General features: G+C 38.3%; 1 protein-coding gene across 1 annotated transcript in view; it reads left to right on the top strand.

Annotated features, from left to right (window-relative positions):
* Nucleotides 1-2,676: 2,676 nt before the first annotated feature.
* The window catches only part of znrf3 (zinc and ring finger 3), a 68,703-nt gene continuing 48,867 nt past the window's right edge, over nucleotides 2,677-22,512 (top strand). The window contains exon 1 of the mRNA XM_060883067.1: nucleotides 2,677-3,260. Coding sequence (XP_060739050.1) covers nucleotides 2,940-3,260 — 321 coding nt within the window. The 5' untranslated portion in view covers nucleotides 2,677-2,939. The remainder of the gene's footprint in view (nucleotides 3,261-22,512) is intronic.

Below are 22,512 nucleotides of genomic sequence, written 5' to 3'. Positions count from 1 at the left end.
CCATCACTTCATGCTGGTTTGAAGGCAAAAGTTAGTAACACCAAATATTGATTTGATTTCGATTTTTCTTTTGTTTGCTCACTTTGCATTTTGTAAATTGACAGAAATAAACACTCGTTATTTATATTTATGAAAGCATTCTTTGTTTACAGCATTTTTTCACACCTGCCCAAAACTTTTGCACAGTACTGTATATATATGTATACATACATCTTCCCAGGTCTAAAACAAATATAGTTTGAGAAACCATTTCATCGCTATATCCTACATGCCAATAATGAGCGTTTGTCCAAAAACAAAAGCCTATTTATTCCCGAGAACAACTATTTTTGTCTTGTTGTCAGCGTCCGCCGTGGCTCCTTTATGCTGAATTCATCTATAGTGAGTGTGTGGCTTTTACTCTGTGCCAAATCCTCCCCAAGCAGCACCAGGATCCTGTGGCGGAAAGAAATGCTTGTTTATTTCGAGTAATAAAAAACCTTCATGATAAGTAGATTGTGTTCTATTGTTCCCACAACTGACCAGTGTGTTGCTCTGTATGGCTGTGTACGATAAATAATGTAGTTAAGCTCCTAAGGTTTTAATTTGTGGTTGAGGAAATGGCATTAAAGGGACATTCTGGACAAAAGAAAAGACAAAATGCATACAAATATTTCCTTATCTCAAATGCAAGCATGTTAAAAAAAAAAATATTTAATTTGTCTATTAAGGCTAATAATGACGCCTGTTTTTAACAAGGAAAAATGAACAATGAATCTCAGTCTAATCTAATCTAGTCTAGTCTAATCTAATCTAATCTAGTCTAGTCTAGTCTAGTCTAGTCTAGTCTAATCTAGTCTAGTCTAGTCTAGTCTAGTCTAGTCTAGTCTAGTCTTCTGTAGTCTAATCTAACCTAATCTAATCTAATCTAATCTAATCTAATCTAATCTAATCTATACACAGCATTCTTGATTCTAGATTATATTTTGATCACAGTTTGATATTAATGTGCCTGTTCTAATACATCTATATAATAGTAGCTCAGGCAGGGACTTGTACAGTGGACACCAAACATCAGTAGGGTCGCAAAGAGCCGGGGTAGGTGTAAATTTTCATTCCAACCCAGCAGAAGCCACATCTGATTCCTCCCGTTATTGTAATTAGTTGATCTTGGCTTTCAAATGATCATGACGTGCACCTTCTTCTGAATTCTACTGGAATAAAAAACCTCACCCACGAGATCAGACACCTCTGCTCATCGTAAACCGATTCGAATACTTTGTTCATTTCAATTTAATTCCATTCAATTTTACTTGTATTGCACTAATAGTGGACCATGTCACAAAACAGCTTTTCAGGAATATCTAAATTCAGGATATAAATGAATTTCATTTTAAATTGATCCTTAACGAACGAGCCAGAGGTGACGATGGTGAGGAAAAAAACTCCCTGAGATGACATAAGAATGAAACTTTGAGAGGAACCAGACTAAAAATGGGTGACATCGGAGAGTGTGATAATAAATCATTTATAACTTTTGTGCTATATACCGTAGTCAAAAAGTACAATTGCATAAACAGGAACTTCATTCTAGTCACAGCATGAAGTGATATTTTAAAGTCATTTATTTTACTTTAAGAGAAGCAGATCATCTTTTAAACAGTGCAACTATCTGTGAGAAGATGTTTTTTAATGTTTTTTAATGGTTCAGGTTTTTCAGTACAGAGTAGTTCATGCGTTGGTTTCTCTGTAACACGGCAAGTTGTCCGTTTTGTTTGCGTCAAGAAAAAGAAAAAAATATGCTGGTGAAGGAACGATTGTTTATAGCTGCTATAACGTAAGTGAGAACAGGAACTAACTTGTTTTATATATGAAACTATAGATGGATAAAAAAAATATTGTTATATTATTGTGTAGTTACTTATCAGAGTTTTAAAAGAATTTTGTTTCATATATAATATTGGATAATATTTTAGCTGAGAAATGTAAATAATAATAATAATAACAATAATAATAATAAAACAATAATAATAAGAATAATAAAATGAATAATAATAAATGTTATTAATAATGCAAATTACATACAACAATTAATAATAAATATTAATAATAATACAATTATTAATAGTATTTTTTCCATAAATAATAATAATAATAATAATAATAATAATAATAATAATAATAATAATAATAATAATAATAATGATTACAAAATACAAAAGAATACAAAGTTCTATGCTATGGAAATGAAACCCATATACGACGTCCGTGTAAATGATTTAAAAAAAATAAATATTTTAATAAAAACAAACAAACAAACAAACAAACACAAAACCCCTAAATTGTAATTTGTAGTAAGCAACGCGCGTTATTTTTAAGGTGGTCTAGATCTCTGAACTTTTCTGTGTGTACAAAAAAAAGACGTTTTATTCACGCGTTTCGCGCAGATTTACTGTTATTTCTGAGCATTTCTGGATACGTACGTCTTGTTCGTTTCGTGTAAAAAAAAAGAGAGAGAACAATATAAAGAAACGGAGTAAATTATTAAAACGTAAGACTTCCTTGTGCACGTGCAAACCAGAACTCCGCTTCTCCACCTTAAGAGAGAGGACCGAAGAGTCGGTGGGCGGGGAAAAAAAAAGGGGGGGTTAGGGACAAAAAAAAAGAAATTACAATGTCACGTGGTTGGAGATCAAAAGAAAGAGAGAGGAAGAGAGAAAAGGGGAAAATGTGCGAGCGGCAGAAGAGGAAAGAAGGGAAGAGAAGAGAGAAGCAATGAGACGCGTGTGCAGGAGCTGCTGCTGCTTCTCCTGCTGCTGTTGTGGAGGATCTGGGCTTTAAAAACACAACAGATCTCAGCTTGGTTCTTCTTCTGAATCCACAGATTCCTCCAACTTCTTCACACTTCCAACAAATTAGGGAATTATGTCCTGCTTTGCTGCACGGATCCAGCCGGCGAGATGAGGAAGATGATGATGATGATGATGGTCATGATGATGATGATGATGATGATGATGATGATGGTCATGATGATGATGATGATGGTGGTGGTGGTGGTGGTGTTTGTTACTCCGAGAAGAAGAGGAAAGCATGGGGTGTTCACCGTGCTGGAGCTTTTTCTTTGCTGCTTTCTCAGCGTCTCGGCCAAGGACACGGCCTTCGTGGAGGTGGTGCTGTTCGAGTCGAGCCCGAGCGGGGATTACACCACCTACACCACCGGGCTTCAGGGCCGCTTCTCCCGGGCCGGAGCCACCATCAGCGCCGAGGGAGAGATCGTACAAGTGCGTAGCTTTGTTCAGCTTCTAACACCAACATGCGCTCGGTTTCCCTTCTGGGATTTTTCTCCTTTCTGTTTTCTTCATCAGAGAAGTTTAACTAAGTTTTGTTACTTTGTAACTTTCTTTAAACCTTTCATTTATCTGTACAGGCTTCTTGTGCACAATTCACTATTGTTTTGTTTTATACATTAACACTATTATGATTATGATTATTATTTTGTCAGCTGGCGGCGTGTTTGTAAGTTTGTAGTCAGTGTAGACGTTTGTTTGCTTCCCCTGTAGCCTTTAAACCTCATTTTCAGGTCCATTCTGCGCACTTTCACGTTCTTTAATGATATTTAATGATAAATTAGAAACATTTCGATTTTCCTGTTTGACTTGTGGCAAGTGCAAAGTTTACAGCTCCCAAACGATCAGCTCCTTTATGATCAGCTCCTTTATGATCAGCTCCCAAACGATCAGCTCCTTTATGATCAGCTCCCAAACGATCACCTCCTTTATGATCAGCTCCTTTATGATCACCTCCTTTATGATCAGCCCCCAACACGATCAGCCCCCAACACGATCAGCTCCAAAACGATCACCTCCTTTATGATCAGCTCCCAGCACGATCAGCTCCTTCATGATCAGCTCCAAAACGATCACCTCCTTTATGATCAGCTCCCAGCACGATCAGCTCCTTCATGATCAGCTCCTTCATGATCAGCTCCAAAACGATCACCTCCTTCATGATCAGCCCCCAGCACGATCAGCTCCCAACACGATCAGCTGATCAGCTCCCAACACGATCAGCTCCCAACACGATCAGCTACTTTGAAGCCACTGTGTAGTTTTCTGTAGGTTGTTTTCTGAGTTTATTCCATGCTCAAGAAATCTCCCTTTTCCATTCAGAACTCCTGTTTGAACCCATTAATTCATCATTAAATGAGTATAAGAAACATTTCACTGTTACTAATTGCTGATTGACTTTATTTCAAAGTCAAAAATTGTTTTCCACTCCCGAGCCCAAAAAAATGAAAAAAGTTTACGCTGTAGCTCCTAAGTTGTTAGCTAGTATTAAGCCACTGTCTAAGCTTTATGTAAAATCCTTTGTGATCTCTTTTCCTTGCTTAAAAAAACCTTCTGTTTCATTCAAAGGTCCATTGTGAACCTTTATATATATTTATATGATGATAAATTAGAAACATTTCACTCTTCCTATTTGCTGCTTAACTTTATTTCTCAGTCAAAAATTGCTCAATTAAATGATCTAGTTTTAGGTGACTAGCTTTCTGTAGATTTTGGTTGCTTTCTATGCTTTTAAAATCTCTCCTGAGCTTCTTCCATGATCGTTTGTATGTTGAAATTAGTTTTTAATGAACAAATGAAAAGTTATTAGGTCCTAAAAGTGGTTGCAAGTTTCATACGGTTACTACAAAAAGTTCCCATAGAAAGTTTACAGACCTATTAAATATTGATGGCTCGTTTCATTCATTCTTCTGTTTGGCGAAAAAATAGACACATTTTGCAGTTAGAAATTGAATCGCTACTTAATTATGTTACGGAAATGCTAAAAGTTTACAGGTCTAAACCGCCCGCTATCCTGTAGCTTTTTTGCTTCTTAAAATTCATTCGAGCTCTTTCTACGATCCCTTTCACGGTAAAACGTTTACATTTTATGGTTTTAAGCATCATGTGTTAAACTGAATACCAAAATTGTCCAGAATAGTGAACTATATTTAGTCAGTACTTTTAACGTATAAATAAATAATTTCAGTAGTTTTCTAACTTTGTGTATGTAAAAACATCGTTGATACTGAACACTTTTAAGCTGCATGTGGCATTAATTGTTTTTTAGCCATTTGAAATCTAGTATTTAATTACTTCTAATGTTCTTTAGGTATCGATAGGTTATGCGCTGCTTATTACACGATTTGTCCGAAATCTTTTGCATTTCACAATTTGAAACAACAGTGGACAAAATTATAAGTGTTAAGTGTTGCGTGTTCAGGTAGTTTAGCGGGTTCAAATTGGTGTGTATATTTTGTTTAAACGGAATTTAAAAGTGTAGAAATGACGCACTGTGGATCTTTCTGTAGTTTTAGATTCTTTATAACTTCGATCTTGTCTGAGATCATTTAAAGATTGAAACATGTTGAGCTTTGATAGTTGATCACTGCTTCTATAATTCAAAACCTTAACCGTGTTTGGAATTGATTGTTTTTGCTCACTGTGTACTTTTTCTGTGTAGTGAAAAGTAATTAACGTTTTCTTCAAACTCTTTTAAGCTCCTGTTAGAGACTTGTACCTGAAATATCAGTAGTTCTTTAGCATTGTGACCAGCTACTGCAAGTGATCCGGTTGCTTTTTATTGCAAATGTGAACAGTTTACAGACTTTAATTACTTTTTAATTTAATTACTATTTTTAGCTTGCCTTCTACATACTTGAATCTCTAATTCAACTTTGCTTTATTTGCACTTCTGCCTACAAAAATAGTGATTCTTTATTAAGTGTGTTAAAGTTTAAATGTTGCACTTAGTTTATTATCTAACTTTCTTTGGATTTCTCTTGCACTTATAATGATTTTGGGCTACTTCCATGATGATGCTAATGCTAATACTTTTTATGCTAAAACACTGATGTGTTTATTCTGGTTTTAGCAACATAGCAGATTTTTATGCTACTTTATTATGTTCAAAATTGAAAAATTAACTTGTTTATATACAAGCTCAAGTTACTTAGAAGCTTTATATTTTACTTGTTTTTTGAGCTCCATTTGAAATCCTGTGCAATATTTCAAAATTTTGTAGCTACAGTTCTTTTCCTCTGTACATGATTTTAAAAGTTTACTACAAGAAGTTTTGTAATTCTTTCCTTCTTTATGTTAAACCTTTTGATCATTCACTGTTATTGATGTGGCAGTTTATTTCTACATGTTCTTTTAACACTAAACGAGGGAATGTTCTATATAGAGAATATTGACATGAAACGCTTTTGTACTGATTCCTAATTGGCAGATTGATTAAACGCGTTCCATTTGCAGTTTTGATGGATGTTGGGCTTAATGTGAACCGTCACCTTGGTGTAAACTTTACTTAAAAAGATCAAAAAATTATTTCATTCTTGCTTCTTGTTGCACATGAGGCTATGAAACAGCCCCACAATTTTTAATTGTTTTTTTAAACTAGAAGAGCTCAGAAGGTGTCCAGGTTTTAGACTGCTGTGATTGTAGATTGATTTTTGTCTCTTTGCCTGCACATAATAATTACTTCAGCACATCCAGGAAGCTCTGGCAAATTCGCATCGTCCTCCGCTCTTTCTCTTTTGGCAGCGGCTGCACGGCATCATAAACACATGCTAATAATCTATCATTTAAACTCTGAATTGCATTGTATTCGTGTCTGTTTGAAATTTGCTTGGATGTCTGTAATGATTGAAAACGCTCCAAATGTTGGTGGACGTCCATAAACTGATCTACTGAGATGCTTGAATTTTTTTTCCCTCCATGATTTTTGACTAGTCTTAACTTTATTATTGTTTTGGTGGAGCTACTTTGTGATATTGTGAACTTTTTCCGTAGATATTGACCATCTGCGTGTCGCCAATATCTACAGAAAACTAATCATTTTATTTTGGTCTACTTTTATTGGAGGAAAAAGTTTTAGACCGCTGCTAATTTCTAAATTTGTTTAGCAAGCACACGCGTTCTTATTAAAACATGTTTCGAGTGGGATATTAAGACATGCTTTGGTGGAATTTCAGAACATCATACTTGGTTTATACAATAATACTAAACGATTTACTAAGAATAGAATTTCAGTAAAATTCCAATAATAGAATTACCTCTACAGGTGGGAATTATAAGTGAATATATGAATGCAGATGGGTGGTAGGACAAGGTGAGTACTGTACATAGAGTAAAGTGAATGAGTGATTTCATCATTGACCCAAGTTCCTTTTTGTCTCAGATTAGATGATGCTAAGTAGCTAAGTATAATCACATGACTGTGTGATGCAGATAAAACATCCCAATACTTTTAGGATTTCAACATTTCACAGTTGTAGAAATGAGCACAAAATCAAACAAACTACATTATTCAGATGAAGGTTTTTTCAGGTGATTTATTTATGTGTATATATATATATATATATATATATATAATCATTGCAGATTATCTACAGATTATGTCATGTGACATCATCACTACACATATTCTTCTATTCATGTGTGTGGAACATGAGTAAAGCTCTTAAAGTTTTTGAATAGATTTATGCAAAAAAAAAAAGTTTTTGAAAAATCGAGATTTTTTTGCTGCAACAATCACTAAAAAGTCTGAAATCCTTCAGTGATCTAAACATATTTTCTTGTCAGGAATTAAATGTGTGGAGTAGAAGTGTTTAAAAAGTAATTGCACAAGTCAAACAGTGAAATGTCTACTTGAGATTTACATATTATTCATTCATTCATTTTCTACCGCTTATCCGAACTACCTCGGGTCACGGGGAGCCTGTGCCTATCTCAGGCGTCATCGGGCATCAAGGCAGGATACACCCTGGACGGAGTGCCAACCCATCACAGGGCAATCACACACTACGGACAATTTTCCAGATATTCCAATCAACCTACCATGCATGTCTTTGGACCGGGGGAGGAAACCGGAGTACCCGGAGGAAACCCCTGAGGCACGGGGAGAACATGCAAACTCCACACACACAAGGCGGAGGCGGGAATCGAACCCCGACCCTGGAGGTGTGAGGCGAACGTGCAAACCACTAAGCCACCGTGCCCCCTAGATTTACATATTATTTTTATATTATTCATTTTTTATCATTTTTTTTTTTTGCCTCAGGTTGTCACATGTCTGTAAAATTTTTGATAGCATGCTGTAATTTGTGCTAAAAGTTCCTAGAGATCGCACCAAACTTCTCAGAATCGTATAACTCTCGTGACCTTGCAGTGATTTGAGGAGATAAGAACTCAACTTTAGGGCATGGAAGAGATTTTCAGCTTTTCTGTGATGATGATGATGATGATGATGATGATGATAAACAGATTTGAGGTTCTCAGGATGGAGAAATTTAACATTGACAACGGCAACAAAAATCTGTATATTTTCCATCTGAGTAATGGACGTCGGAGCTTTCTTACAGATTTGTAAGGAATTGTGGAATGCGTTGCACAACGTCGGGGCACAGAGGAGCCTCGAGCAGTTTTTAGATGTCGTTTGAGGAGCATTTTTAGAACCGTGATTATCTTCAGTGCTTTGGTCTGCGTCGGCCAATCAGCAGGAGCTGGTGGACGTTTGTGAAATACGGCCTAATTGCATGCCTCGAAGCAACCCTGCATTTGCTGGTCTGTGAAAGATCCACTTTGGAGCTGTCGCACATTTCTGCATTCTTTGTTTAGGCAGCTTCTCTGCTTTTTCGCCTTGACCTCATGCGGTTAAAATGAGAAGAATGAAAAATGTAGGGTTTTTTTTTTTTCTTTTCTTTTTTCGCCTTTATATTATACGACAGGCTACACCCAACGGCGGCGATTTCACCAGCATGTGATTACGAGCGATTTTAAAAGTTTGTTATGAGTGAGGTCATATTCATCAGACCAGCTTGTGGTCGTCAGTGTTTGCGCGGCGTGGCGTGGCGTGGAGGTGGTACGTCGTGGACTGAGCAGGATAATGGGGGGTTTAGCGGTCGGGATATTTAGTCTAGCCTTGTATGTATTTAGCGCGGGCTGTTTGGCGCTGGCCGTAAGCCAAGCAGAGCCACGAGACCGCCACTTTACATCGCAAAACCCGCAGACGTTTAGGTTCGCTCTGGATTCAGATGCCGTGAAACATAGCGCTGGTCTCAGATTGTTAACTTTGATGGCTTCTTGTCTGCACAGTTTGAGTATTTCTCTCAAAGCGTGCTGTTGGTCAACTCTTCTTCAGACACTCCAGTAAAGGTTTATAGCTTCTTACACACCTGAACTGAAGCACGCCATCAGGAACGCTGAACAACACCTTCATCACAGGGAACAAAAAAACATCCCACTGTTCCTGATTGAAAAACCAGAAGCTTGCAGCAACTCACACTAACATCCTTTAAACCTTCTCTGATGTCTTCAAATACAACTCATTGGTGTTCTCTAGAAGCTAAAACTCATTATTTATCAAATGGGTCTTGTTTTTTTTTTCCTAAGAGTGAACAATTGTACACTTTTTTCCATCAATACCGAACATAAAACTGATCTGGGTGTGTAATTTTCCACTGTTTTCTCTGCAGATGCTGCGCTCACTCTTTAACCCCAACATCTGATTGAGATGTGATATTTTTCTCAGTACAGTGTCGCACGCCCCTAATCCAAATATCCGATGTTTCCATGATGTCTCGCCGTAGTTAGTTATGCAGAAGTGACGGTTGGAACACTTACAAACGCAACTTATCAGTAAAGCTTCGTTATCAAGACTGAAACTTTTCTCTAAAATGTAAAACAAGCCTGAAATATAATAATCAAGTAAACATTAAACAATCGATAAGAAATGAAACGGTGAGAATTGAGTAGACCAGTTACAATGTTAATGCTAATGCGTTAGTGAGCGGAATCCAAATCATTAGACTCCTCAGTGCAGCGGGATACGTGTTCTAGCACCGATGTAGCTTTAAAAGCGTGAACTTGGAACTAGATCCGGTCCCACACCGGGTCATGTGATCGTTGTAACAGGAATTTCTGGAATTATAGAAACCTTGGTCGGTTCTGTGAGAAATTTTTGGAATCCTCACACAGCTTTGTGTGAAATGCACAGATGGAGGGGGATTTGTTTATTATGTAGTTGTTCACTTTAATCCACTTCTATACAGAGCGAGAGAGAGACCGAGAGAGCAAGAGCCTCGCTGTCCGCTTCACGGTTTGGAGATGAGACGAGCCTCAGTTATGAATCTCGGTCACGGTTTTTCTTTCTGAAGTCTTTTGTTTTTTTTTTTCTTCAAACCCGCATGAGACACAAGCTCCTGTTAGCAATCTTGGTTTTGGGCCTGGTCTCTCTCTCTCTCCCTCTCTCTCTCTCTCTCTCTCTCTCTCTCTCTCTCTCTCTCTCTCTTTGCTTGTCTGTCTCTCTCTCTCTCTTTGCTTGTCTGTCTCTCGCTCTCTCTCTCTCTCTCTCTCTCTCTCTCTCTATCTCGTTGCTTGTCTGTCAGTCTGTCTGTCTGTCTCTCTCTGTCTCTCTCTCTCTCTCTTTGCTTGTGTGTCTGTCTGTCTGTCTGTCTGTCTGTCTGTCTCTCTCTCTCTCTCTCTCTCTCTTTGCTTGTCTGTCTCTCTGTCTCTCGCTCTCTCTTTGCTTGTCTGTCTCTCTCTCTCTCTCTCTCTCTCTCTCTCTCTCTCTCTCTCTCTCTCTCTCTCTCTCGTTGCTTGTCTGTCTCTCTCTCTCTCTCTCTCTCTCTCTCTCTCTCTCTCTCTCTCTCTCTCTCTCTCTCTCTCTCTCTGGGTCTGAATTTTTATTTCAAGTCTAACACTTAGTGTAACATCAGGGCCAAAGCAAATAATGCATGCCGTGTTCTCTGCCTTTGAACTTTAATGCAAAACCGACACTTTGCCTTTTGAATTGCCTGCAAATTTGCCTCATAATAAGTGCTTCATTTTCTGCTGATGTGTCTCAGGGTATTTGTGACTATAAAGTGTTTTTTGGTGTTGTCGTTTGTCGTTTTGTTTTTTTTTGTTTTTTTTTGCTAGCGTCATTGGAATTTAAGATAATATGTAAAGAGGTCACGTTTTGGTCGAGTTTCTATAGAAACTTCTTTTATTGTTTTCTTGTTTTATTGTTTTTAAGTTGTTTTCTTAGAACAATTTCACCTGTGTTGAGTATTATTTGGTTTATTTAGTTAATTAACTTAATTGATGAAGTAATTTATTTATAAATTACTTGTCTCACATGTTTAGGTTTTGCTAGACTTTCCTAAGGTGACTAATTTCTAAATTATTATTTATTTATTTTTTTTAAATGCCCAGATGTTAATTGAAATATTTTTGTTTGATGACACTCATAAATAGAAATTCCTGTAAAAAATCTCAACCCAATTTTCAAACCAAATGTATTTTCCACGTTCAGTCAACTTTCTTTAATTTTATTTATTTATTTATTTATTTATTTATTTATTTATTTATTTATTTATTTGCTGAGTTCAGATCGTTTTGAGATGAAAATTTTAGTGTGTGTAATTTAACCGTGTTGTTTTATTAGGCCGTGTGTGTAACCCCGGTGAGTAACTGTGTAATTCACCTGCACTGAAATGAAAATGTTTGCATGAGTGAGTTTATTTTGGCACCAAATCAGTATTACTAAACACCCCAAAATCTGCACAGGCTTCATTTGAATTCTTAAAAGAAATGTGCTACAGTTAGGCAGGTAATTAGAGTGGTTAATAATAGCTAATTAAGTGGTTAATTAACTGGCACACAACACACAACACCTTTGTGAGGTGATCATGATGAATCAAGCTGATTTTCTTTGCTCTTGTCTTTCATCCTCTGAGCTCCAGACTGGCTTGACTCACTCATCTGTCATCACATTCAAACTGTGTGTGTGTGTGTGTGTATGCAAGAGAGACAGCGTTTGAAGTTTCTTGTATAAACAGAAGCGATATTTCATTAGCTGGCATGGGCCAGGGTGTGTGAGAGAGAGAGAGACTGCGATAACAGTCATAAAAGTGTTCTGAAGGAGGCCCGAGTCATCCGTGTGCACTGACTCGTTTTACCTGTGGCTAAGTGACGCACCCGAAATGCACCTGATTATCCTTTTACCCCATTTTTCCCCCCGCTACTGAACCTAAGTTGGATTTCTGCTAACCACTGATTCCACATAATTAATTACAAATCATTCGTTCCAATTTATAATTATTTCTCGGCAAACATCAGTACATTCAGAACAAAGCAGCTTTATCGTTATTTAAAGACGCAGGAACAATAACACGCAACACGCAAACAAGCACAAAACAACAACGTATATGTTTTAAGTGAAGTTAGTCGGAAAATTAGCCTCGCTGTAGAACCAAGCTGTGCTAATATCTTGCTAGTCTGCTAAGCTAATGCTAGTCAACGTGAAAGATACATTAAAGCGTTCATATACAAGTTGGGAAAAAAACATGAGCAGAAATCATATTGGTGTTACTAATTGGTTAAATCTACAGCTAGCTAGCTCAAGCCATTCTAGCTGATATTAGCAAACATCAGCTAATATCTCCATGATGAAACGTTACCTCAGGTTTGTATTAAAATGGCATATTTTCTGTTTGGTGTGTGTATTGCTTTTATCAGCCTTTTCTAATGCTATCTGTGCGAATCTGAAGATCAGTGAGATTAGATTCAGAGTTGAAAGGCTAAAACGTAAACAATGGCAAATATTACAGAACAATTGCAGAATCCTGACTGAAATTCTGTACTTTTCTGGTAAATATACAAGTAAGATTAAAAATAAATAATAAATGACAGTTTGTCAAGATGCATGGAAAAATATTACTTTTCATTTTTTTCATCATTTCCCTCAGTTTTGGCTGATTTTTTATTTTTTTTTTTTAAGATATGTAATATAAATCTTTAATTGCAATAACTTAGGAAGTCATCTAAGTTAAATAACGTAAGAAGTTATTGCAAGGTGAAAATAAGCTACACACACCCAGTTAGCATTAGTAATGGTGTTTAATTGTGCGAAGTGCTTGCGTCTTTCCCATCCTCTTTTTCTAGCTTGTTGCTCAATAACGTGTAGAGACGGAGACGCGGCCGAGACGCAGCCCGTCCACATCTGACTTTGATTTCCAACCGTGAAGATTCAGAGCGGGAGAGACTGAGAGACTGGAAGATGTGAGACGTGGCACTTAAGCACGGCCATATGTGACTCGTAGCCGCAGAAAGCGGGACTTCCTGTCGCAAAGCTCATCAGGTTCAAACGTGCGACAATGTATTTTAAGGGTGTGGTGGTTACTCCAAGGTATCTGCATGCTAATGATCACATCTTATCATATCTCTTTACTAGCTAACATGCTATGCTAACTCGCAATATTCAACCTTTCAACTTACATTCTAGGTAATTTTTCTCTATAAGATCCTCTTTGATTATAATTTACCTATTATCTATCATTGTCTTGTTAGCTATTATCAAACATTGTCATGTTTACAACAATATTTCGTTTCATTTCCAGTCCACTCTTGTGAAAGCTGTGGCATTTCACACTACAGATCTTCACGCTCACTTTGGTTAGCTGACAGAGCTAAGAGTGTTTAGCCGTGTTTTGCTTTCACAATTTATTAACATATCTGAGGTTAATGTTAGCATGTTAGTCAATTTAATGTCATTTTCACGGTCCCTACACCCGTACTTTGTTCTTAAAGGCTACACCCTTTAGTAAAAACGACCAAACGGTTTGTTACGGCATAGCTAAATCGTTAGCTTTAGTTATATCTTAAAGAATGAGGCCATGTTTTTCAGTTACTTAGCAACAGCGTTCTCACTACTGCGTACAAAGTGCCAAATACATTAGGGTGCTCGTCATCTCTCGGACTAATCTGGATGGACCCTGATCTGCTGCAGTGCATTGTGGGAATGTGCTGGATTTTTTTCTCTAAATGTTGCTAAATGCCCCAATATAGTGAATAGCTGTGGTTTTGGAATGTGAAAATGAAGAAGAAAAACACACCCACAGCAGATTAGACTGTCAGTGTGAATTTGAAATGCTGCCCATTAAAAGGAGCTAAACATAACCATTTCATTTCAGCATGATATTATTGTGTTCGAAGGTTAAACGATTATCATGTTATAAAATGTAATTATATGTGTATAATGTATAGCTGCAGCCAAGGTAAATCCAGAATTATGAGGCCCAGAAAAAACATGTTTCCTTAAAGTTTGCTCAAGTTACGTGGTGCTAAATTAAGAGCATAATGAGCGTTTGGGTTGGTCTGAGGAGTCAGACTGCAGAAGTGGGGTGAAAATGTTGAAAGCGCCGTCTCTGGGCTTCATCCCGCTTCGTGGCAGCAGCTGAATGTTGAGCCTTTCATATTCTAGCCAAAGTCATTTAAGTGTGTGTGTGTTTGTGTGTGTGTGTGTGTGTGTGTGTGTGTGTGTTCCCTCCTCCTCCTCTGTGGGAAGAGAACAGATGAAACTGTTTTTGTCTTTTGCTTTGATCGCTGTCGTATTTCTCTTACCACTGTCTGACTCTCGCTTATGCTACGATCAAACGTGGTCGTGTTTACAAAAATATTCAGTTTAAACGATCCACTCTTGTGGTATCCGTGACGTCAAAATCATTTCTGGCAGCTCAGTTCAAAAGCTGTGATGTTTCTCAATACGGATTTTCACAACTTTGGTTAGCGGTCAATGCTAAGCCTATTTACAGTGTTGTTTTAGCTTACCCGAGTCTTGTTTTTTACAATTTATCGACATATCTGAGGTAAAACTAAGCGTTCTAGGCAATTTTTATTTGTTTTTATTGTCACTGCACTTTTATGTTGTCCTTAATGGCTACACATTTTAGTAAAAACACCTCAGAGTCTAAGTCATTTGTTTAAGTTAGCTCCAGTTAGCCTAGCAACAGGGTTTTCATTGCTGAAGTCTAGTTAAATGCATTAATACACAAAATATTCGCTCTGTATTACAGTATTTTAGGAAATACAATATTTCTACAATACAGTATCTGTAGCAAGATATTTAGTCTTGCTAATAACCTGCTAGCAAAAACAAGATTCGGTCGCATCTAATCTGAGTTTATATTAAAAACATGTATTAAAAACATGTTTTGTTAGATCATTTAACACAATATCGGAATTATATCACCATCTCAAGTCCCCGAAAGAGCATTGTTGCTAGTTAATAGGCTAATTAGCCAAACAGACAAACATAAATTGCATAGCTCCACATGAGCTCCACGCCTAGTTCCACGGATTAACCTAGCCTTACTTTGTCCTTTTATTTTATTTCTTATTCATTTCAACGCCCAACTTGCAGCCATTTCTATTTCTATGTCACACATTCACATTGCATTGTGGGTAATTGTCATGGTTGATTTTTTTTCTGTCGGGCTCCCTTTTTTTTTTTTTTTACCTTCTTTTCATTCATCAGTCTTTTTCTTTCTGTCTCTTTAGTCTGTTTTTCTTTCTGTGGGTAGCTTTCTCTGTCTGTCTTAATTACCGTCACTCTGTTTCCTTCTTTCTTTTTTCTGTCTACTCTATTTAAGAAGTCTCTGTCTATCCATCTGGTTTTTCCCCCCCTCTCGTCCTACCTGGTTTACTTTTGAAGACATTTGCTGTGTGATTATTTATTTATTTTTCATTTTGAGTGTCTTATTAGGTTGTCTCTCTTTCGTTTTCTCGGCCTGTATCGCTTTTTACTCTGTCTATCTCTGTCTGTATAAACAGCGTTGTGTTGGGAGACGGTAATGCCCTCGTCTCTCGGGGCTTTACAGACACTTTGTTGTTGGACAGGAATGTGCTGACGGACGACCCGAGTCTCAGACGCAGACCTTTTTGTCTGTCATGTTCTCTTTACATTCTTTTTATTCTTTCTGTCTCTCTGTCTGTCTGTTCTTTTCTTTCTTACGCATGCTTCTCGCTTCATTTCTCACTTAAATTTTTTTTCTTCTTCCCCTCGTTCTTCTTGGCTTTCACTCGTCTGTGTCTGCGAAGTAGCGTCTTATCGCACCGCCTCGAATGCCTCATCTGCTCAAACACACACCAGGGTCAAAGTATTTACTCTCCTTTCATAAAAGGCCACGCTATTACGCAAGCTTTTAGGCATGTGTCCATAATAAACATTCATATTGCATTATTTTTACCACAGTTTGTAATTTACAAATACACAAGCGTGTACGCACGTGATGCCTGCTCCTGAATATAAAGGGGGTGGGGTCTGTATCTGTTATCATGCAAAATAAGCAAAATAATTGTTATCACTATAATTAATCTCACTGCATAATAAGTATAATAAGTGGTAATTATCAGTAATTATTAGCCTGCGGAGTTAACGAGCAGAGTTAGTGCCAGTTTTTTTGTTTGTAGGAATCATGTTCGAGCCATCAAGCTTGAGTTGTAAATATCATGTAGCTCTCTAAAAATCCCGAGATATGATTTGGTAACAATGCTGATTAGCTGAAATTAAGAACGCTTGAAAAAAAGTTTAAATGTTGGAAAACAAACAGCTAGCTGAAGTAGCTGAAGAAGCATTAAAGTGGTGCACCTTGTAATGTCGGTGGACCTGATAAACATGTCGGTAATGACACTTTAATCAAATCTGTGTCTGGTTTTTCATAGAAATAATCACTGTGATGCCACGGTGTTACTGTTACCACCTCCAGGTTGGTCATTTTCCTATAACCGAGTGTTTTATTGCTTTAGTATAACAGCTGTTTCTCATGAAAATGATAAAAATGTGGTAATTAAAGATCATGTACCTTTTTAATCTTTTGTAGTTGTGTTTAATATTGTGTATTGTTCGTAAAACAAGTTCCTGTTCTTGTTCATATGTTGTACTTATGTTCGAGCAGCTGTAAACACTCTTGCTTTCTTGATCGAATTTAAGACAAAGCGATGTCAGAGAAATCAAATGCGTTAAAAAGGAATGTGTTCCGAATCAGATTTAAGAAAAAATATTTCTTATACTATTAGTATATAAGTTTATTTTGGTTGGTTACAAAGCACTGACACTGGAGACACATTTCATCAATGATAAATAAAAATCTCTGACAAACAGGACTGTGTGGATTATCTGTTGCCATGGAAACAATAACGTATTCAAAGGAGTGCGTTAATATAAATCTGTGGTTTGAATCATGTACTGTTAGGGGAAAGAAATGAATTTTATAGACCCCAAAAGCAGCAACCCAGTGTTTTGTATTCCTTGAATAATACACCTGATGTCCTTACTTCAGTCTCTTGCTGCTATTTGTTACTAGTCCCCTTCATTTATCACACTCTCAGCTGCTCCTGCTCGCATCCTGAACCTTCCAGTCAGCAGATATTTACTTTTTTTTTGTGTGTGTGTCCCCAAAACACATTTATTTTGTATGAACACTTAATATATGTGGTGTTTTCTTTAATAGCTGGCTCCAGTTCCAGGGACGAGCGCTCAGGTTTGTTAGATTAAGCCTGGTAGTGAAGAATGAGCAAGTTTGGTTCTCCCCCGGACCTCATTTAAGGGCGAGAGACCGATTTAGCCAACAGTTCGTGACACCAATGTCCATGTGTAGCATTACTGTGTGCACAGCGAGAAGCAAAAGATCTCACAAAGCTTTAGTGAAGCAGATTATTTGGGATGAACCTGAAAATGTACAGAGTTCATGCACATTGCAACAGTGAAAATGAGTTAAAAGAGATGGATATGGAAAGATGTATAGAGACAGGTAGATATAGATGGATGGTTGGATGGATGGGTGGATGGATGGGTGGATGAAGTGATGGATAATTGGATGGTAGGATGTATGGGTGGATGGATAAACAAAGAGAGGGATGGTAGGATGTCTGTATGGGTAGATGAATGGATGGTTGGATGTATAGGTGGATGGGTAAACAAAGAGATGGATGGATGGATGAATGGACGGGTAAACAAAGAGAGGGATGGATGGGTAGATGGATGAATAGATGGTTGGGTGGGTGGATGTATTGGTCGGCACATGATTACGTCAGAACAAGTCCAAATTTTGTCCATTTCTTTTCCTGGTGACTGTTTCCAGCCACATGGTTTAACCCTGAAATAAGCCACAAGGGATGGCAAAACTTTTGCCACATAAGAAACTACAGTCATGTACAGTCAATCCCGTCATGTCGCTCTCATGACTGTTGTCAATCCACGCTCCAGACCGAGACATGAGTCTGGTGAAGAAGAGGTAGGAAGAGGACAGGAAGCTAACAAGGATTGAGAGAATAAGGTGGGAAAAAATGAAGTGAACTGCTTAATTGGAATAAGTGCAGCAATCTAGGCTTGCCAAATCCAGTGTGGGCTTCGCTTTTACACGTCTGCCCACAGGAATGTGATTAGAGCTGTTTAACACTCCTGAGGTGAGGAGCAGAGCATCGAGAGGCGTTATAAACGCTAGCGGAGGCCCGTGTACATCCAAGTAGTTGCAAAGTCTTTGGGATGTTGTTTTTTTTTTTTTTTTTTTTTTTTTAGCAGAGAGAAGAACGTTGGAAAATAAGGAATTCTGTTCATGAGTCGGAATGCTGTCTTTGTTCAGGAAAGAGATCCAGATTTTCGAGACTTTTAATATGTTGTTGCATCACTGCACCATTTCAGAGTGATGAGTGATTCACCAACATACAAACTTCAATCCTGGCTGAATTTAAAGGTGGGGTCTCCGATGTTTGAAAGCCAATGTCGACCTTTGAAATCACCAAAACAACCAATGCTCTACATTACTACGATAGAAAAGAGGTGTTATTTGTGTAGTAACAGCGTTTAGCTCAGGAGTTATTGACTCGGGAAACTCCAATCTGTGAATATGTGACCAACTTCCTGCTCCTTCAGTTCTCTCCAGCACTGGAAAGCTGATCCTATATTAACACGTCCTACACGTCCGTTTCTTTCTTTGTTTTTATCCTCCATGTCAATGTTAAAACCGCTTTCTGCTAATGTCACACATGCGCACTGAACACTCTCTCCGCACATATTGACAAAACACGCCTCTTTCTGCTCATTGGCTACACGTTAGTTTTGTTTTTGTTTTGTTTGGTGGCCCAACGCAGTTTTCTGAAGCATTTCTCAAACATCTGAGACCCCACCTTTAAGGACCCAGTGTGCCAGAAAACAAGATTTTTCTTTCTTTCTTTGTTAATTTATTTATTTTTTATAAATATTTATGGGATTAAACACGATTCTATCAAATTTCCGTAAGTAAGGAATCATGGTTGACTTTACCGGAGTCGGATCATGTTGGACGTTTATAACGGATGCTGGATCACGTCTGGTGTTTGGACTGGTTTCATATCCAAAGCGTATTCCGCTTCACATCCCTGTATTCCCTGGATAATATCCAGATTCCTAAACAAGAACAAATGAATGAATGAAGCTGGATGTTCTGCGGCACCGATGGATGAAGAACGGATTTGTAAACAGATTTGTTCATGAACCCTTTGCTATGTCGTTGCCATGGATCGTTGCCATTTGTTGATGGAACTGTCTACCAAGGTTAGAAAAATCGTCTCCTTCTCCATCACCTTTCCTGCCTGGAAGCTTACGTTGGCAGGACGTCTTGTGCTTTCTTCTTCTTCTTCTTCTTCTTCTTCCCCCCCCTTCTCCTTTTAATTTTGCTCTTTTTTGGCCGCTTTTAAGAGGCCAGGTTCCGATTTCAGGAAGATCAGAGGTGTGTTTACTTTCAGCGTCTGAACGCAGACCACACAGGTTGTGCCAGTGGAATAATTAGAGACGGCGAGTGCAGGAAGGTAAATCCTTCCCCAAACACAAAGGAATTCTTTTTTTTTTTTTTTTTTTTTTTTTTACACAAATGCCTTTAGTTTGTTTTTGGAGGTTTAACTGCTGCATGAGAGAAATTATTTAATTAATTAATTTATTTACTTACTTACTTACTTACTTACTTACTTACTTACTTGTTTGGTTGATCGATCGATTTATTATGTGTTTGTGAGTTATTGCTCTGAATTGTACAGTATAATCGCAACGCCCGGAGGGGGGCACGGTGGCTTAGTAGTTAGCACGTTCGCCTCACACCTCCAGGGTTGGAGGTTCGATTCCCGCCTCCACCTTGTGTGTGTGGAGTTTGCATGTTCTCCCCGTGCCTCGGGGGTTTCCTCCGGGTACTCCAGTTTCCTCCCCCAGTCCAAAGACATGCATGGTAGGTTGATTGGCATCTCTGGAAAATTGTCCGTAGTGTGTGATTGCGTGAGTGAATGAGAGTGTGTGTGTGTGCCCTGCGATGGGTTGGCACGCCGTCCAGGGTGTATCCTGCCTTCATGCCTGATGACGCCTGAGATAGGCACAGGCTCCCCGTGACCCGAAGTAGTTCGGATAAGCGGTAGAAGATGAATGAATGAATCGCAACGTCATCTAAATCCTGTTTATTTATTTATTTATGTTATAATTTTTTAATGGTTATAGCTTGAGCAACATCCCAATTTTTTAAACTTTTTTTTTCTGTGAAGCTTTAGTTAGCTACGTTTTCGCACTGGCTCGGTGTCGTACATTGTAAACGGCACACGTTCACGTGTGGTATTTATTTAAACCTTTTTTTAAGATGGTATTTATTTATTTATTTGTTTGTTTGCTTATTTATTTATGTTTATAGTTATTATTGTTTGTTTGGCTTCACTTTGTCACCTGTCTGTCACTGGATTACTCAGACAACCAGACAAAGTTTTTCTGCCCTGTGAATAACGAAGCCGTGGTTCATGCATCTGGAAGCGTAAAGTTTGCAGTCCTGCGGCGAAGCGGCTCGGCTCCTCTGTCTTTAACACCCGAGGCACGGTTCGTCCGACATCTCTTTGATGTTCTGACCTCTGAGCCCCGGAAGGGCCAAAGGTCACGTTTTTGACTTAGCCTGCGCAGGACGGTGATTGGGCCCTGGGGCGCTTGGACATGCGAAATGCAAATCGCAGCCATCTGGACATGAAAAGGCTGAGGAACGCAGGAGCAGAGCTTCCTTCTCCATGAAGACCTTCAGATTGTTACCTTTCCGAACCAGATGGACTTTACGGAGTTTTGTGTGTGATGGTTGCATCCAACATACTTGATTTTGCAAGTTTGTTTATTTATTTGTTTATTAATTTATTTATTTTTAATGGGGCAAAAGTTTTTATTTTGCAAAAGTGCCATTTATCTGAAGGGAAAATGAAGTTGCTGGAAAACGGCGTGCAGGAAAAGATTCACAAAATTTGGGCTTTTAGCAGAACATCCTGTGTGATTTTGATTTTCTCTCCTATTGGTTGGTGTGTGTGATTACATCCGTCACACGTTCGACTCCATGCACAGACCCTCCAGGAGTTCAGACCTTTTGTGATTGTTGCGGCCAAAAACGCTTGATTTTTGTTGCAGGTTTCTTTTTTTTTTTTTTTTGCAGTGCAGTTTATAGTTTTTTTTGTTTGTTTGTTTGTTTGTTTTTTTTCTTTAATTGGTTAAATTTGAGAAAATCGTGATGATGGTGGTGATGATGATGGTGGTGGTCTTTAATAGGTGCGTTTTATTATCTAGTCATTGCACACATCCTTGTATATTTGTGACAAATAAAATAGAAACTAAATTAAATCTAGACGCTCTTTCAGGTTTACAGTCACAAGTAACCAGTGCAGATTTAGGTCGAGTCCAGAGAGACGTGGTCGAGATGTCATGAGTCAGTTAAACCATTAAAATGAAAGATGAGTTAGTTAAAAAAACAACTACTAGTACTCGAGTGTGCTATAACTAACGGCAGTAACGGATCAGAGCTCACTGATGCGTGTGAGATCTTGTACCTGTGTTCTGTAGATAACGATCACATGATCACGTTAGCGTACTTTACATCTGTATTCATTGTAAACGGAGGTGTGGCTTTAATTCTAGCTGCCTGTGGGTCTGTAAACGGACACCAGCTCGAGTGTGAACTTCTGATAGAGAACAAGCATGACATGGTGACACCTCTCTCTCTCTCTCTCTCTCTCTCTCTCTCTCTCTCTCTCTCTCGCTGTCTCTCTCTCTTTCTCGCTCTTTCTCTCTCTCTCTCTCTCTCTCTCTCGCTGTCTCTCTCTCGCTGTCTCGCTCTTTCTCTCTCGCTCTTTCTCTCTCTGTCTCTCTCTCGCTCTTTGTCTCTCTTTCTCTCTGTTTCTCTCCCTCTCTCTTTGTCTCTCTTTCTCTCTGTCTCTCTCCCTCTCTCTTTGTCTCTCTCCCTCTCTCTCACTCTCTCTCTCTCTCTCTCTCTCTCTCTGTCTCTGTCTCTCTTTCTCTCTCTCTCTCTCTCTCTCTCTGTCTCTGTCTCTCTTTTTCTCTCGGTCTCTCTCTCGCTCGCTCGCTCGCTCACTCGCTCACTCACTCTCTCTCTCTCTCTCTCTCTCTCTCTCTCTCTCTCTGATTCTCTCTCTTTATTGACATACTGGAGATTTGGCACTGATGAACAATTAAAGAATTAAAGAGTCAAAAAACAAGACTAACAAAAAAAAAGGAATAATATAATAATAATTGCAGATAATTGCAAAAATAAATAAATAGATTGGGCACACTGCAGTTGTGCTTCTGCAGCCTTGTGTAAACTGCACACACACACACACACACACACACACTCACACTCACACACTCACACACACGTCCTCAATACATTTGCTGAATTATGAAAAT

Source organism: Tachysurus vachellii, chromosome 12, assembly GCF_030014155.1.
Source record: "Tachysurus vachellii isolate PV-2020 chromosome 12, HZAU_Pvac_v1, whole genome shotgun sequence".
NCBI classification, from domain to species: Eukaryota; Metazoa; Chordata; class Actinopteri; order Siluriformes; family Bagridae; genus Tachysurus; species Tachysurus vachellii.
The sequence above is the reverse complement of the archived record's forward strand: the minus strand, read 5'-3'. Positions and strand labels throughout refer to the sequence as shown.